This window comes from Mytilus edulis, chromosome 2 (assembly GCF_963676685.1).
Source record: "Mytilus edulis chromosome 2, xbMytEdul2.2, whole genome shotgun sequence".
NCBI lineage: Eukaryota > Metazoa > Mollusca > Bivalvia > Mytilida > Mytilidae > Mytilus > Mytilus edulis.
Genome location: NC_092345.1, coordinates 52,162,231 through 52,179,413, shown reverse-complemented (window position 1 = coordinate 52,179,413; position 17,183 = coordinate 52,162,231). Strand labels below are relative to the sequence as shown.

General features: G+C 31.7%; 1 protein-coding gene across 1 annotated transcript; it reads left to right on the top strand.

Moving 5' to 3' along the window:
- Position 1: 1 nt before the first annotated feature.
- On the top strand, positions 2 to 16,766 carry LOC139512417 (dolichyldiphosphatase 1-like). The gene is made up of 8 exons (XM_071300027.1): positions 2 to 166; positions 5,847 to 5,947; positions 7,227 to 7,311; positions 10,279 to 10,375; positions 11,459 to 11,551; positions 13,429 to 13,557; positions 14,739 to 14,828; positions 15,280 to 16,766. The coding sequence occupies exons 1-8, from the start codon at positions 61 to 63 to the stop codon at positions 15,317 to 15,319; spliced, it is 741 nt and encodes a 246-aa protein (XP_071156128.1). The 5' UTR covers positions 2 to 60; the 3' UTR covers positions 15,320 to 16,766.
- The last annotated feature ends 417 nt before the right edge of the window (positions 16,767 to 17,183 follow it).

Genomic DNA, 17,183 nt, shown 5'->3' with positions numbered 1-17,183 from the left:
CATTCTTTTGGCGATTAGTCGGTTGGCTGCTGCTTGCGTTGCAATCGATTTCCGGTCAATATGGCAGATGTCAACACTGGAAATTTGGCACCTGATGTCTTAGAAAGTAGCACACAAACCATACAATGGAAGTCTATATCGTTAACTCATGTGGAATATCCTAAAGGTCTAGTTATGAGCTAATGTCAGTAATGAAAAACAGCACCACCGCGTTTAAAATGAATATAGGCCCATAAATTAACAATATTGATTGATACATTAATGCCTACATTATCCCAAATTGAAGATAATCATATCATTATTTACAAAATTTCGAAGTCCAATGAGAAAGTTGGTACTTGTAACATTAACATGCCTAAGAATATTGCATTGAAAAACATTCAATTTGTTCTGAGGTCCAGGTCTGACTGTACATCATAGGGGTTTGTTACAAAAAATCATTTTGCGGGTTTACTATCCATACAAACCCCGAAAAAATCACAAGGGAGGAAGCTCATTTGCCACAATGCTTCAAATTATTGTTTAAAATTTTTTTTTAAGACTTTCACTTACATTGTGATCTGAATAAATCTCTTCCCACTTGAATTACATGTATATCTTCAATGACATATATTTATTCCCTTAAGTAACCTCTATAACTATTGTAATCCTTAAAACAAACTCAACATTTCTGGAATAGAATGAATCAAGGACCTACATTTGAAAATGAAAGTCCTAAAGCTACACCTACAGGAAAATATATTTTCCGCACTCTCTGGAGTTTACGATAGTTGTCACGTTTTTTGGAAGTCCACTGTATTTTAGGTTTCAATAATGTCAAAATGACGGGAGTTATTAGGTACACACTGTGTTTCTTTGTCATATTATGGTAAACTCCAGAGAGTGCCGAAAATATATTTTCCGGTAGATTTTGCTATAGTACTTTCATTTTCAAATGTAGGTCCTCGATTCATTCTATTCCAGAAATGTTCTTCGTACGGATAGTAAACACTGTCACAGCAAATTGTAACAAACCCCTTTGGGTACATCTTATCACTATTTGAAAATCTGTTTCGCTTGACCCTTAGAATCTGTGCCAGTTGAACTTTTGACGTCATTTAACAACCACTTTTCCATTGTGTCTGCTGATATTTTCTACTGTCATGACTGTAATGTCAAAATTTTTCGCGAACCTAAAAGCGGTGTCCAGTGATGGCGGACAAATTGCAATAAGGTGAATAGTGCTGGAGCGGTGTTTAGCCAAGAAATTGTTAAGGCACCAAAAATTGAAGCATGTAAACCTTTTTAGCTCACCTGGCCCAAAGGGCCAAGTGAGCTTTTCTCATCACTTGGCGTCCGTCGTCCGTCGTCCGTCGTCGTCGTCGTCGTTAGCTTTTACAAAAATCTTCTCCTCTGAAACTACTGGGCCAATTTTTACCAAACTTGGCCAAAATCATCATTGGGGTATCTAGTTTAAAAATTGTGTCCGGTGACCCGGCCAACCAACCAAGATGGCCGCCATGGCTAAAAATAGAACATAGGGGTAAAATGCAGTTTTTGGCTTATAACTCAAAAACCAAAGCATTTAGAGCAAATCTGACATGGGGTAAAATTGTTAATCAGGTCAAGATCTATCTGCCCTGAAATTTTGAAATGAATCGGACAACCCGTTGATAAGTTGCTGCCCCTGAATTGGTCATTTTAAGGAAATTTTGCCGTTTTTGGTTATTATCTTGAATATTATTATAGATAGAGATAAACTGTAAACAGCAAAAATGTTCAGTAAAGTAAGATCTACAAATAAGTCAACAGGACCAAAATGGTCTGTTGACCCCTTTAGGAGTTATTGCCCTTTACAGTCAATTTTTAACCATTTTTCGTAAATCTTAGTCATCTTTTACAAAAATCTTCTCCTCTGAAACTACTGGGCCAAATTAAACCAAACTTGACCATAATCATCATTTGGGTATCTAGTTAAAAAATTGTGTCCGGTGACCTGGCCAACCAACCAAGATGGCCGCCATGGCTAAAAAAAGAACATAGGGGTAAAATGCAGTTTTTGGCTTATCACTCAAAAACCAAAGCATTTAGAGCAAATCTGACATGAGGTAAAATTGTTTATCAGGTCAAGATCTATCTGCCCTGAAATTTTGAGATGAATTGGACAACCCGTTGATAGGTTGCTGCCCTGAATTGGTAATTTTAAGGACATTTTGCTGTTTTTGGTTATTATCTTGAATATTATTATAGATAGAGATAAACTGTAAACAGCAAAAATGTTCAGCAAAGTAAGATCTACAAATAAGTCACCAAGACCAAAATGGTCTGTTGATTTCTTTAGGAGTTATTGCCCTTTATAGTCAATTTTTAACCATTTTTCGTAAATCTTAGTTATCTTTTACAAAAATCTTCTTCTCTGAAACTACTGGGCCAAATTAAACCAAACTTGGCCACAATCATCATTGGGGTATATTGTTTAAAAATTGTGTCCTGTGACCTGGCCAACCAACCAAGATAGCCGCCATGGCTAAAAATAGAACATAGGGGTGAAATGTAGATTTTGGCTTATAACTCTGAAACCGCAGCCTTTAGAGCAAATCTGACATCGGGGTAAAATTGTTTATCAGGTCAAGATCTATCTGCCCTGAAATTTTCAGATGAATCTGACAACATGTTGTTGGGTTGCTGCCCCTGAATTGGTAATTTTAAGGAAATTTTGCTGTTTTTGGTTATTATCTTGAATATTATTATAGATAGAGATAAACTGTAAACATCAATAATGTTAAGCAAAGTAAGATTTACAAATAAGTCAACATGACTGAAATGATCAATTTTCCCCCTTAGAAGTTATTGTCCTTTATAGTCAATTTTTAACAATTTTCATAAAATTTGTAAATTTTAACTAACATTTTCCACTGAAACTACTGGGCCAAGTTCATTATAGATAGAGATAATTGTAAGTAGCAAGAATAGAGATAATTGTAAGTAGCAAGAATGTTCAGTAAAGTAAGATGTACAAACACATCACCATCACCAAAACACAATTTTGTCATGAATCCATCTGCTTCCTTTGTTTAATATTCACATAGACCAAGGTGAGCGACACAGGCTCTTTAGAGCCTCTAGTTCTTCTTTTTAAATGACAAAGAATTTAACAAATCTTTAATTCTAAGAAAGAAATTTTACAGTCTAGTAGATCAGGGGTCACCACACCAGGCGAAGTGAGCGACAAAGTCGCTCTAGGTCTCCCCACTTCGCTCTAGAGAAGCTCCAGGGAGAAGTTTATGTCGCCCTCGATTTTCAGTAAAATTCCCCAATGTCGCCTCATGGTTTTTGAGAAATTCTCGATTCAAACGTAAACGACTGATAGGTATTGAAATACAAAGCATGTTTTCCTCAAATTCAGAACTGATTTCTCCGCGATAGTATCATACTTCAACATAAAAATTGCTTGCCCGGGTGTACTATAAGCAAGAAAAAAGAAAAATCTCGATTTTTTTATGATTGTTAATTGTCCGCCATCTTTGTTATTGAAAATTGTAGATGGCGCCATTTCATCTTTTCAACTCTCATCGTTTACCTAATCCATATTGATATGCACTATTAATTTTGATTTTCTTATATTTACTGACAATATGTGATGTCCCATAAAAATTTTTAGATTTCTTTTCAAAAACGGAATATTATCAACTGGTATCTGCTTGTATTTTTACTACGTACGTAGTTTAGTACACTGCCGGGAACCAGCACAACGATTATAAACTATAACGCAGTCGTTTTTTTTGTTCAGGATTTTGTTTAACAGACTGATACATGTGCTTTGTTTCAGCTAAAGGTCCTTAAACAGTATTTCAATGAATATCTGCTCATGAATTTGATTAGGAACGGCAATATTTACTTCCAAAGTCGTATATTTTGAAAAATATAAAGTAAGAATTTTTGACGCGGATCGCACCGTATTTGTTTTTAATTTACAAGTACCAATTCAATTCGGGTTATGAAAAATACGACTTTTCCGATGTTACTTTTTGTGATTTAGTCATATTAAACACTCGTGAAGTGTTTTAGAATCAATTACATACATTTCTAACGGCAACTTGATTTTGGAAATCGGCATTTCCATGAAAATATCGCAAACATGTGCGATTACATATACACGATTTGAAATAAACAGTTTTACTTTACGTTTTCAACACATGTCAAACAGTTTTCTCTCTGAATTCTAATAACATATTATTTTAAGAACAAATACATTTTTGAATCATGATCTTAGCTATGAAAGACATTGAAACCATATTTTAACTTTTCTCAATTGATTATTATTTTTGTTTTAAAAGGTTCTTGGACTTAGTTTAATTTTAAAGTCTTTGAAATGCAGCATAATTTGATCCATGTCAAATCTTCAATTCATTTAGACCTACCAGAATAAACATACATGTAGCTCTTATGCCATTAACTTATGGTCCTTATGTCATGATATTTTGTGACAATTTGCATAGGTACACATGTAAATAAAAAAGTATTTCAGACTACAAGCATGGCAAGACAAGGACTTACAAAATGTACTTCCTTAGCAATTGTCAATCACAAATGATTAGAAAAGTAGCAAAAAGGTATAGATTCTTAGAAAATTTTATTCATAAAAAGTATAAACGCGATCTGTTGATTTTCCCTGAAGGCTCCCTGTTGGGCCTTCACTTCTCCCTGAAGTCTCCCTGTTGGGTCTTCACTTCTCCCTGTTTGGCTGCCAGGGAGAAGTGACTTCTCCCTATAATTTTGAAGTGTGGTGACCCCTGGTAGATATCCCAAACTATCTTACATTTCATAATTGAATTATGAAAATTAACACGCTGAGGGATCAAGTATTAAGTGACTGGTCAATTTTACATGATTAAGGCACTGCAGGATAAAAAATATATATCTCAAGGGCACTGCTGGACTGTGTTATATCATTTGTATATTGGCCTGGTGAGAACACTACAGAGAAGTATAAATTCTACCCTTCAACTGTACATGTACACCTTATTGCTGTTTGTCAGTCATTCCTGGACATGACAGCCATTCTCATAAAACTTTTGATGTTGTAAGAAAAAAAAAATTGTCTGTCACCACAAAAGAAAAATGGCTGTTGCATACATCATGTACATTTGTTATGTCAGTAATTCAAGAGTGAAGTTCTGGGGTCAATGGTCACAAATTCTTTATAAGTGATACAAGTCTACTGAATAATACTTATCTCGAACACCTATGGCCATACCTTTAAATGCTAAAAAATGTCTAAAAACTTCAACCTGTTGTACATGTACTGTACTGTAAACAAGACCAGTCCTTGAATATCAACTCTTTTACAGGTTAAATGGTTAATGAGTCAAAGGATTGTCTAGTAATCGCTTCTAGGTTCAAATGCTCAATTTGACAACACTAGTTAACTTATGAACAAAAAACATGTACTGAAGCCAAATAAAGTGTGCGTCATGCAAAGAATTTGACGTTTATCATGTTTTCATGTATATTACAAAAAGATTGGGGATGGAACAACTTTATTTATCATTTATATCACCGAACACAAATTCAAAAACATTCATTTAAAAATTTACTGAAAAATAAGGTTCAAGGGACTGAATTGAAAAACTTTAAAAAAATATAAATCAAATTGTAATGTTTGCTCCGAATACAGAATTAAGTGCCTTTCAACTTTGACTTTTACTTTCCTTACAGCTTTACTAAACATGGAAAACTTTTTCAAGTATTTACTTGACATGCAAATGACATGATAATTTACTTACAAAATGTACTCAATGTAAATAAATCATGAATGCAATATTTTTTTGTACCGTAATTAAAACCTTTTCATATTTCTGTTCCAGGAGATTTGATTGGATATGTTTTAGCATGGTTTAGTCTGGTTCCAATTTTTGTATGTGTTGGATTTGCTGCTCTCATTATTTTTAGACGTGATTTACACACGGTAAGTACATGAATTGTGTACATACACAACAGCCCTAGGCCCCTAGTGGATTTGCTTTTTCCACCTGCCCACAGAGGACAGCCTACCTGTGCCCACTCTGGCTATATTCTCTCTTTTTTATGCCCCACCTACGATAGTAGAGGGGCATTATATTTTCTGGTCTGTGCCTCCGTTCGTCCATTCATTCGTCCGTTCATTCGTCCCGCTTCAGGTTAAAGTTTTTGGTCAAGGTAGTTTTTGATGAAGTTGAAGTCCAATCAATTTGAAACTTAGTACACATGTTCCCTATGATATGATCTTTCTAATTTTAATGTCAAATTAAAGTATTGACCCCAATTTCATGGTCCACTGAACAAAGAAGAAGATAGTGTGAAGCTCAGGTTAAAGTTTTTGGTCAAGGTAGTTTTTGATGAAGTTGAAGTCCAATCAACTTGAAACTTAGTACACATGTTAACTATGATATGATCTTTCTAATTTTAATGCCAAATTAAAGTATTGACCCCAATTTCACGGTCCAGTGAACATGTAAAATGATAGTGCGAGTGGGGCATCCGTGTACTATGGACACATTCTTGTTGTAAAAATATTGATTACAAATGCTTATCTGTTTTTTCAATTGATTGGGCAGAGTGGACAAGGCTAGAAATGTTGCCCATCTGTTGCATTGGGGTGGTCATAACAAAATCCACCTTAGCTGTAGTGTAAAATATAACAGATCTGTGTATCAAATGGAAGTGTAATTACTTAGTTTTTGTTCAGATTTACACACCTTTAAAAAAAAAGGATATGATTGTTGGTCAGATAAATTTCCATCAGAGTCAAAAGACATGGTATGATGGATTAAAGTAACAATCTAAATGACTAGTTACCTGAAAACAGCATGATTGATGAAATTTAACACAACATGTACATGAAAAACTAATATTACAGACAACAACCACTGATATGCAGGCTCTTGATAATGCTAGTGCTATTGTCAGGAAAACACATGCATTATTTGTTTCCTATTAAGAGTTTTAAGACTGTTAATTTAAACATTAAAAGTACTTATGGATAAATAGTTGAATGATATATCCAGATACAAACAAATGATTTTTTTTGAAATTCTTCCTTTATCTATGTTGTTTCAATATTCTTAATCCATATAAGTGGTGCAGGCTCTTTGAAATCTCTAGTCTAATAACATAAAGTGCAAAGCGATAGTTCCAATTGACATTTTAACTATTTCAAAAAGTTATACTTGGATATTAATTAATCTTTCTATTTTAATTTGTTTCAGATTTCCTATTTTATTGGTATACTCCTGAATGAAGTGTTGAATTTAGTATTAAAACATGTAATTAGGGAACACAGACCATTGAGAGGTAATTAAGAACTGTTCTATAATTGATTGTAAACAGGGAACAGGAGGAGGAAGGTATTTTTTGGGGGGTAAAGAAATGCAATCAAAACCCTACATGTATGTTACTGGCTAGATTTCTAAATCTTCCAAGGCTTATCACTACCTTTATTTTTAATATTGTATGGTGCTTCTTGTTTTAACTTTTAGTTAAGGCATATTCATGTCATACATGTATGTTAACTTATTTATTAAAGGAGCATGTAAATACAAATTAAAAGATGTGCAAATTATTGCAAATGTCTACATCTTTGGAATGGGTAGCTATACAGCAATTGAAATTACAAAGTCAAAACTTTTTCTTGAAGTGTAAAAATTATACTAAAATAAGTCAGATCTATCGAAGGTTCCCTAGAATTCTAATTTTTGGGATACGATTGCTTTCAAGCAATCTGTAGACTTTTACCGTTGACTCAGGGCTGCATTCCCTCACGTCGACCGTTTTATTCTAAACATTCGGCAACATCTCATATTTTTATGATTGTCTTGCTTTAAAAGGTATAAACAAGCAAAAGGATTGAACATAAACAACTTTCCTGTAATGTTCTTCTCATAATATTTATGTTTGATATTTTCCTTGACATATGTGCATGTTTTTAACAACACGGAAAATCAGAATTAAGCAGTATTTATATTTAGTGTTTTTATAAATTTAGAAACACGTCAGAGGGAATTCCCCAGTTTTCATAAATGCGAAAGTTCTCTGAATTCCGATAATTCTATTTCTGTCATATAAGAACTGAAGTGGAGTTTTTCCATATTTTACCGTTATGAAACTGATATTTGATGATTTGATACAGTACTCTCATAAAAGAAATGGAAACCATTCACCATATCATTTAATAAAAGTTCTTGTTCCAAGTCGGGGGTTTGCTTATGTATTAATGCGCATGCGTATAGTTTTCTTAATTTCAAGGGGTATCAGATTGAGTGGTTGCTCTGGATTCCTTGCTTCATTGATTAGTTTGAAACTCATGGGATTTTTTCTATGTCTGTCTGCTATTGAGGGTTATTGTTGTTGCATAATTGACATGGAGTCTTTCATATTATCGTTTCGAGTTGTCTCCCTTCCAGAAGTATTTTCCGTCAAAATCGAAATACAATACGACTCGTCAAGAAAACTTAACTTGTTAGATGTCGATTATCATCGTATTATATTAAGAACGATCTCAATTTAAACAGAGCACTGACCCAAAGGAAATTAATATTTAAAGAGTTAGAATTGGGGTTCCTCCTAGAATTAACGGTGATAAGATACGAAGTGAAATACCTTCTCTCACTCTCAGTGACTGCTGTGGAAAGTAAACTTGGAATTGATAGTACAAAAATAAAACACAATTAAAAACCAATTGTTCAGAGAACAATTGAAGGTCTTTCCACCAGTTAATATCTATTTTGATATTAAAATATAAAAAATCAGTCTAAAATGTCAGTTCATATGGCTTTATGATGTATAGATATGAATTTAAAGCAAAGTTCAAAATCTAGAACGTCAAATTAACCTATGACCTTGACCTCAATTTCAAGGTCACAAACTGAGGATTTCAAATCAAAAGACCCTAGTCTCTAATATGTATGGTTAATAAGTTATATCACTTTAAACATAATTTAAAATATGATAAGGGCTAAAACTCCCATTCATTGTTTACGCACCCTTTCAACTAAAATTATTTAGTTACCACATGTCGCAACTAACAATTTATACAAAATAATTTGTCAATATCTTATAAGGTTAATGAAAATGAGTGAAAATAAGACAAATTCAAAAATTAGAATATGACCTTGACCTTTGACCTTGACCTAATTTTCATTTTTTTGGACCAAGGACCTCAAATCAAAAGATCCTAGGTCTCTATCACTTATGGTGTTCCAGTTTAAAATACATTTCAAAATTTCAAATACAAAAAGGGAAATAACTCTCATATGGAGCGTTCATATTGCTTCAGTCGAAATTGGACAAATCATGCGAAGGATATAACGAGCAATTTTATAAAATAAATTTGTCGTAATCTTTTACGGTTGCGAAGGAGTTGTGGACACAAGGAAAACAGTGTTTGGGGAGATAACTTTTACAAAGAATAGTATTCAGTTACGGAGGGTAAATTTCAAAAGCGCATAAACTGTTCGATATCATATACCAAATATCTAAGCGACATATTGCGAAACAAATGTTTATCGCAAGAACAAAATTTGGCGGAAGAAAAAAAAAAAAATAATCAGAAGAAAAACAATAGGTATTTCCACAGAAAAGTGGAAAGACCTAATAAGTAAATTGCTCATACACTTGTATCCGGGATTGGCTATTTTTAAAGTTAAGTGACTATCCAGATTAATACATTTTGCATGTGCAGTTGAATTAGTTTTGAAAATAATACTATCCAGCTGTACCAGGGCTGCCAAAAATGCGTGAGACTCACGCATGTTCATGCTTTTTTGCGGCAGTATCCTTGGATCTATTTTTTCCCTTTGATCTTTTCAATGTTGGCCAAATCTCATGCATTTGCTTAATGAAAAGTTGGCAGAACTGCTATACATGTATCAATGAAAAACTATGGCAATCGTATCCCTCAGAGCAATCTGCTCTTTGATTATGTTATGGACTTTGTAATTATCTGTTCTGTTAACTGCTTTCTTTGTAAATACATTAACTTGCTAAATGGAAATATTGTTTTTAAAATTAACATTTTTCTGTTATCAATTCTATAGGACTGAAAAGCCCAGTTCTCATCAACTTTTTATAAGTTTCAATAATAAAAAAATGTTGATAGTTTTATTTAAAGAATAAAATGCGATGTGAGAGGCTCTTGTGCTTCACAGAAGATCTTTATGTACATGCTCACATTTGATTTACATTTCGCTTAAATATCTTATATTGTTTAATTAATAATTATGTATTTGTGCTGTTATTGATCATGTTTATCAATATTTGCAGGAAGACAGACATTATTTACAGAATATGGAATGCCATCAAGTCATGCACAGTTTGCTTGGTTCTTTTCTACATATATGGTTTTCTTTTTATTTATAAGGTGAGGGTTTATTCATATGGGAAAACACTGCAAAAATTGTCGATTGCAGAAGGGATTTAATTTTCAAATATTTCAAAGAATTGAGAATATAAATGATCACAAGTGTTAAAATAATCAATATCACACATAAACAAATGAAGAAGTTGTGTTTGTCATTAACTGAAAACAGGAAAAATACATGTATGTTTATTATACCCCACACAATGTATTGCTTCCAGGTTTTTGACCTGTTCCTCTCTCAGTCCTGTTCATGTCATCAAGACACCTCTGAAACAACACATCAGTCATGAAACTAGATATGTTGACTTTTGTAGAGTTTTGAGTCTTTGAATTGAATTTAGGAATCTGGTGAGATTTGTTTGTCCAGTCTCAATGTGGGGGCTTGAGGTAGGTGAGTGTACTTAATAACACTCACTAAGGTTCTTTAAATTAATTGTATACAAAAACATTTAGAGTGCAGAAATTCTATGATTAATAAATCTGACAAATAAATACTACATTGAAAGTAAAACAGCAATGAAGTAAGGACCCTGTCCTGTGTTAATACTTTCCCTGCAATAATCTAATAATGATCTTTTCTATTTTTGTTTAAATAACCTTATTGGATTCTCAGATTCTCAGATAAAAACACACTTTCAAAAAATTTGAAGGCTGAAATTTCATTGGCTGATCTAATAAAATGTATTTACCAGTACAGATACAGCAAAATTCATGTAGAGATAAACAGATTATCTTTTGCGTCTCAGTTCAATTGTTTTTCTCATTTAGGGACGACATCAAAAGAGCGATGTAGGATAAAAAGTGAAAAAACTATGTGGATTAAGTTTTTTATCCTACATTGAACTTTTGATGTGGTCCCTTAACGGTACCCATTTAATCTCAATGTCCAAATGATAATCTATTTTGAATTGGTGAAAATTTATAGAACTATTTATGGTGAACATTCTTTTTACCTGCATTTATATATGTACCATATAAACATGATACTTAATTGACACTGAATAATTGCTACTTCAATTAAAAAAAAGGTAAGTGACAATCATTTCTGTAATTGTTTTAAATTTGTATCATTCTTAATTACAGAGTATACAGAAATAGTAACTGGGTAGATGATTTATGGAAATACATAACAAGTATAGGTTGTTTTTTTGTATCTTCTTTAGTTCTTTATAGTAGGTAAGTTCCAATTAGCGTTGATATCATTTAAGGCATAATGATCAGATCAGTTTTACTATAAGCATGCACTATTTAAACAATCATTTATCAAGTATGCATTCTATTCCTTGTTGAAGGCTGCAAATGTAGTGACCTGAATATTGAGATAAGTAGATGTGATATCATGCCATTGAGACAACAATCCACCAGAGACCATTGTACTTTATAGCAACTATATAACACTTTGGTACAGTCATCAATAAAATGAGCTTATTCCATATTGTACTTTATAATAGTGGGCTATAAAAAGTTCTCGGCTTTTGCAAAAGTAACTCAATTCAAAAGACAGAACCAACGGCCTTATTGATGCTTATAAAAAACTAAGAAAAAAAGAGTTGCGCAACAACTAATGACAACCACTTAAGGAGGCTCGCGGGTATAAGATTTTGAGAAAAAAAATAAACATTTTTGCATTAAAATTGAAATATCTTTTTTAACTCATCGGTGACCTATATTTTGTATTGTTGTTTTCGAATAAGCTGTACATAAACTAAATAATTGTAAAATTTAAGCGATTTCTGTAATTAAGTTCTTTTTTTATTTCGATATTACCGCTATTTCTCCTATTAGTTCAACAGAAAAATAGGACATTAACAAAAATGTATGCTTCTTTCGAAGGTAGATTGTGAGCGTAAATGAACGATGACCCCATTTTTTTATTTCATTTTTCTATTAAGTATAAGATAAAGTTCATTTAGAGAAAAATATAGCGAAATCCTATATTAAATAAAAAATTTGATTTAGACCCACGAGCCTCCTTTAAGGATATGCTAATGACTTATGTCAGACACATGAGTAATGTTACGGAGTTAAACTTTTATGTGAGGACTCAAACATCCTCATAACTTGGGCAATGGTGCATCAGCACAACTTAGAACGGACTCAACATATATATGGAAAAAAATTAGAAAGGGCTTATTTTATAAAGTAGGCATTAAGTGCACAAGAAAAAAATAACTGAATTTGAAAGAAAAAAAAAACCACATAAGTAAAAAAGTTACAGATCAAAAGAGTACATGGAATAGGCACAGTTTAATACTGAAACCTGGTTTCAAAATTGACAATATTCTAAAATACATTTGACAAAATTCAAAAAAGAATTGAACTTGGCGTTTTACATATAAGTATATATAGTTAAATACAATTCTGTCAGGCTGCAGAAATAAAAAGGACAGAGTTTTATAAATAAAAAATATTGAACAGAAGGAAGTACATGATTGTATATTTGAGATTAAATTTTAAGAATAGTGATAATTTTATGGACTGCAGTTGAAAAATATCAATGGGTAGCTGGGTAAAATCCAAAAAGGGGTTACAAAATATCATGGGAAAGTTGAAACATTAGAAACTTTAAACCTAAACTACAAAATTTGGGACAAACAACATACCTGTATAACTAAAAGTACTACTGTAGATTCATTTATTTTGTAAGTACCAATTTTCGAGGATTAAGGAAAACTTACATGTTCATGGATAATTCCGTGATTAAATAAAGTCTGCATACAATATAAAAAAGAAGTTGTGGTATGATTGCCAATGAGACAACTATCCACAAAAGACCAAAATGACACAGACATTAACAACTATAGGTCACCGTACGGCCTTCAACAGACAGACAACAATGACCGCATAGTCAGCTATAAAAGGCCCCGATAAGACAATGTCTACAAGCCTATAGAAAATTTGTTATTCGTTGAACAGTTAGTTTTGTGATTCATCTGTACCTACCAAATCCACAAAAATTGGTATCCAACAAATAATAATGAATCCGCAGTATAATATTTCAGACTTCCATTCTGAATTCTTACATTAAATAATTTCTTTTTATTTGATTTCAGGGTATATTTAGCCTATCATACATTTTTCCAAGTATCTTGTGGTGCTTTAATGGGTGTATTTCTAGGAGCTGTATGGTTTGGTGTTGTACAAATTGTTTTAACTCCTTTATTTCCAACTTTAGCTGCTCAGTAAGTAAATACATGTAGTATAATCAGAAAAATCAATCTAATTCTAGCTCTATATTTGAAACTAACATTAGAAAGCATATCTTTATAACAGAAAAAGATAGACATTCAAGAATGGTGCTGTTATTCAAAAATCTTATGGTAAAACTTGTTAATTGTTCTAATAGAATCAAATGTATAAAAATATATAATCATTTATTTTTAGTTAGGTTCATAGATGGTTTTTTTTTGCTCAGATTTCTGACAGAAATTTAAAAGATCTTTCTGCCTCATCTAATTATTCCTGCTATCAAGATATTACACCATGATCAGGTCAAAATTAAATTTAAACTTCTTCATCCTCTATATATCATTTAGACTAACCATAACTCTAAACATGGCCTGAGAGGGTAAATGATTTTTTTAGGTGAACAACAACAACAACAACAATACTTTATTTTAAGAGGGTTACACAGTTAGCTATACAACTAATCTTCCCTGAGGCCCTCATCATGAGAAATCAAACAAAATGCAAACATATACATTGCATACATTAGTATAAAAAGTCAAGTATGATAATAATGTTTAATACAACTTGATAAAATGTGATGAAAAAAAAATAAACATGATGACATGATCAGTTTTTAATATTATTGATATAGCTAGGTTGATTTCAATAAATGATCTGTTATTTTGTATTTGAAAGAATTAACATTTGTAATATTTCTTAACGGTATTGGCAAATTATTCCACAAGAATGGTCCAGAATACATAAAAGATTTTTTGAACAATTCTGTTTTTGGTTTAGGGAGTATGAGGTTTCATTGAACAGCATTTCTCAAGGGGTATGGATTTCTGTCTGAAACATAATGAAACTTGTTAGTAAGATATGATGGGGCCTCATTTTTAATGCACTTAAATGTCATCACTAACTTATGATATTTTATTCTCTGTTCAACTGTCATCCAATTTAAATGTTTTAATAAGGGTGCAGAAGGAGCGAATGGGTCTGTTTCTAGTATTAATCTAGCAGCCCTCTTTTGTAATTTTAATATCCTTTTTAAACCCTCACTGCTACAACTACTCCACACTATACAACAATAATCAATTAGTGGCAAGATATAACCATTATAGAATAATTTTCTGCAGTCTAGATTTAGAAATTTTTTAATAACTTAATAACACATTCTGATCTTTACTTTCAGTCCTGTTGGAGAATTTTTTATGTTACGAGATTCTACTTTAATTCCTCATGTCATGTGGTTTGAATATACTTCATCTAGAACTGAAGCCAGGTAAGTGTTCAATTAATCAAAATGTTGATGAATAATTATTACGCTCTAACTCAATCTACAATAATAGCTTGAATGTTTTATAAAAGATGTTATTTTTTTTACAATTTATATACTTGTAACCAAATGAAAACAAAAATATAGTTTTCGCCTTCATTACAAAAATTTTATTTATAAAAACACAATAATACAGTAAATGATTCCCAACTTGTTTCAAAATGGACACTTTTGGAATAAAATGCATGAATATTGTTATTGTGTTATGACGGAAATAGATTCAGGACAGTCTAATAAAATATAGGGTTGAAAAAATCATAACTTGATAAGAGCACAGAATGTTTTACAATAATGGTTTGTGCAGGAAAATTAAGATTCAACAAACAATATTTGAATAAGTAGGAATTTTTTACAAATTGTCAAATAAAATTATTTATTTATATATTTTTTATTGTAGAAGTAGGCAAAGAAAAATGACATCCAGAAAATCCCAATAACAGCAAGTTTTTCAGAGAAAAACCAAAGAATAAAAACCCAGACAAAGACATTATTCAGAATGCATTACAGCAATTGATGATTTTAAGTCGAAGGTCATATTGTATTGTTGTATTTTTCATGAAGGATATGTATGTTTCTATAGAAGATTTTGTTATGTATTTTGGAAATGATATCTGCAATTACATCACAAATGCTATTATGTACTGGTAAACATCAGGTCACTAAAATAATAGCCTTTTTTAAGGTACTTGTATTCATATTTGGAACTTTTTATTCAGATTTAATTGTTTATCAAAAATAAAAACAGGTGAAAATTTTGATAAAAACATGCAAGAAGTACCAAATTAAATTATCAAATGTTTTTATTTTGATAAATTTACTGTTTCACATCCAGTTTGGTAAATTTCTTTAATCACTAATGAGCAATGTGTTTTATTTCCCTTTAATGCCAAAAGTGTTCAATACTTAGTATGTTTCTACAAGGTTTGGTTGGATGTTAACTCTGCAAATCACTACATATTCATGGCCAGATTAGAGGTGTCTATTGAATTAACTCATTTAACATTTCAATCATGAACAGGATACTGATACTATGGGAAAATCTGACCAATGTCTTTACCCATTAAAAGCTTTTAAAGGATGGGAGATAACTATAATTGTTTATCTCTGCATTTAAATTTCTTTTTGAGTTATCTCCCATTTGTTGAATTGGATTATTCCTTTGAGTTCAAAAGTTCAAGGTCCCAAGGAAAGTGATGTGAAATATTAGCCTGATAAAGAGAGGAGAAGGTTCTTTTAATAATCTGAATATCATAGACTAAATTGACTAATAGTTGGAAGGTTGAACCAAAACTAGGTTGAAAAAGAAGTAGAAAAAAACAATAGTATGATTCTCCACTGGGGCATAAGATATGAGAAATTTCTCTTACTGTTTAATGAATACAAGAATTGAAGTATCATAAAATTGTTCTAAATAAGTTTTATTTATAAGTTTGACCTAAAAGAAACAGGTCAAATGATTTTCTAATGTTAGTGCTGACTAAAATGTTCATCAATAAATTTAGAGGAACGACTGGAAAATGATTTTGTAGAAAAAAGAAACAGAAAGAGTTACTGTCATATCCTTCTTCCCATTAAATCTGTAATTTCTGATATTACAAAGCATTAATTTGGAGTAAACAAATAATCAGAATACAGTTGCATAAATCATAGTATGAAAAATTAATTGAATTGAATGATGAATGGATGTATAGTAAATGTATGTAAAAAATCATGGTTAATTGACCAGTTTGCATTATGATACATTAAAATGACCATTTCATGTATGTGTTCTTTTTATATTATTTAAAATGTTTTAAATGTTGTGATTCTTGATACACTGCCATTTATTTTAAATTATGTGTCATAATTTTAATAATTCTGTAATAAAAAAAAATACAAGTGTCATTAGATTTAAATATCTTATTTTTAATTCTTCATTGGCATAGCATAATTGATTATAAATAATATTTCACTCTTTGTTCTTTGGTCAGTTTGTCCATAATTCTGAATTTCAGTTCTCCTACACTTTTATGGGCATTATATTTTCTGGTCTGTGCGTCCGTCCGTCTGTCTGTCCCGCTTCAGGTTAAAGTTTTTGGTCGAGGTAGTTTTTGATGAAGTCCAATCAACTTGAAACTTAGTACATATGTTCCCTATGATAGATCTTTCTAATTTTAATGCCAAATTAGAGTTTTTACCCCATTTGCACGGTCCACTGAACATGCCATATGGTATGAAGTTTCTGTCTGTTAATTGTCCATTGTCCTTGATCTCATTTTCATGGTTCAGTAACAACTTGAGAAAAAGTTAATTTCTCTCTTA

Bases quoted from the DNA above. Each gene is read 5' to 3' on its own strand.
- LOC139512417 (XM_071300027.1), top strand. From the start codon at position 61: ATGGCAGATGTCAACACTGGAAATTTGGCACCTGATGTCTTAGAAAGT. The intron at 11,552-13,428 runs GTAAGTTCCAAT...ATTTGATTTCAG, and splicing joins TCTTTAGTTCTTTATAGTAG to GGTATATTTAGCCTATCATA. The intron at 13,558-14,738 runs GTAAGTAAATAC...CTTTACTTTCAG, and splicing joins TTTCCAACTTTAGCTGCTCA to TCCTGTTGGAGAATTTTTTA.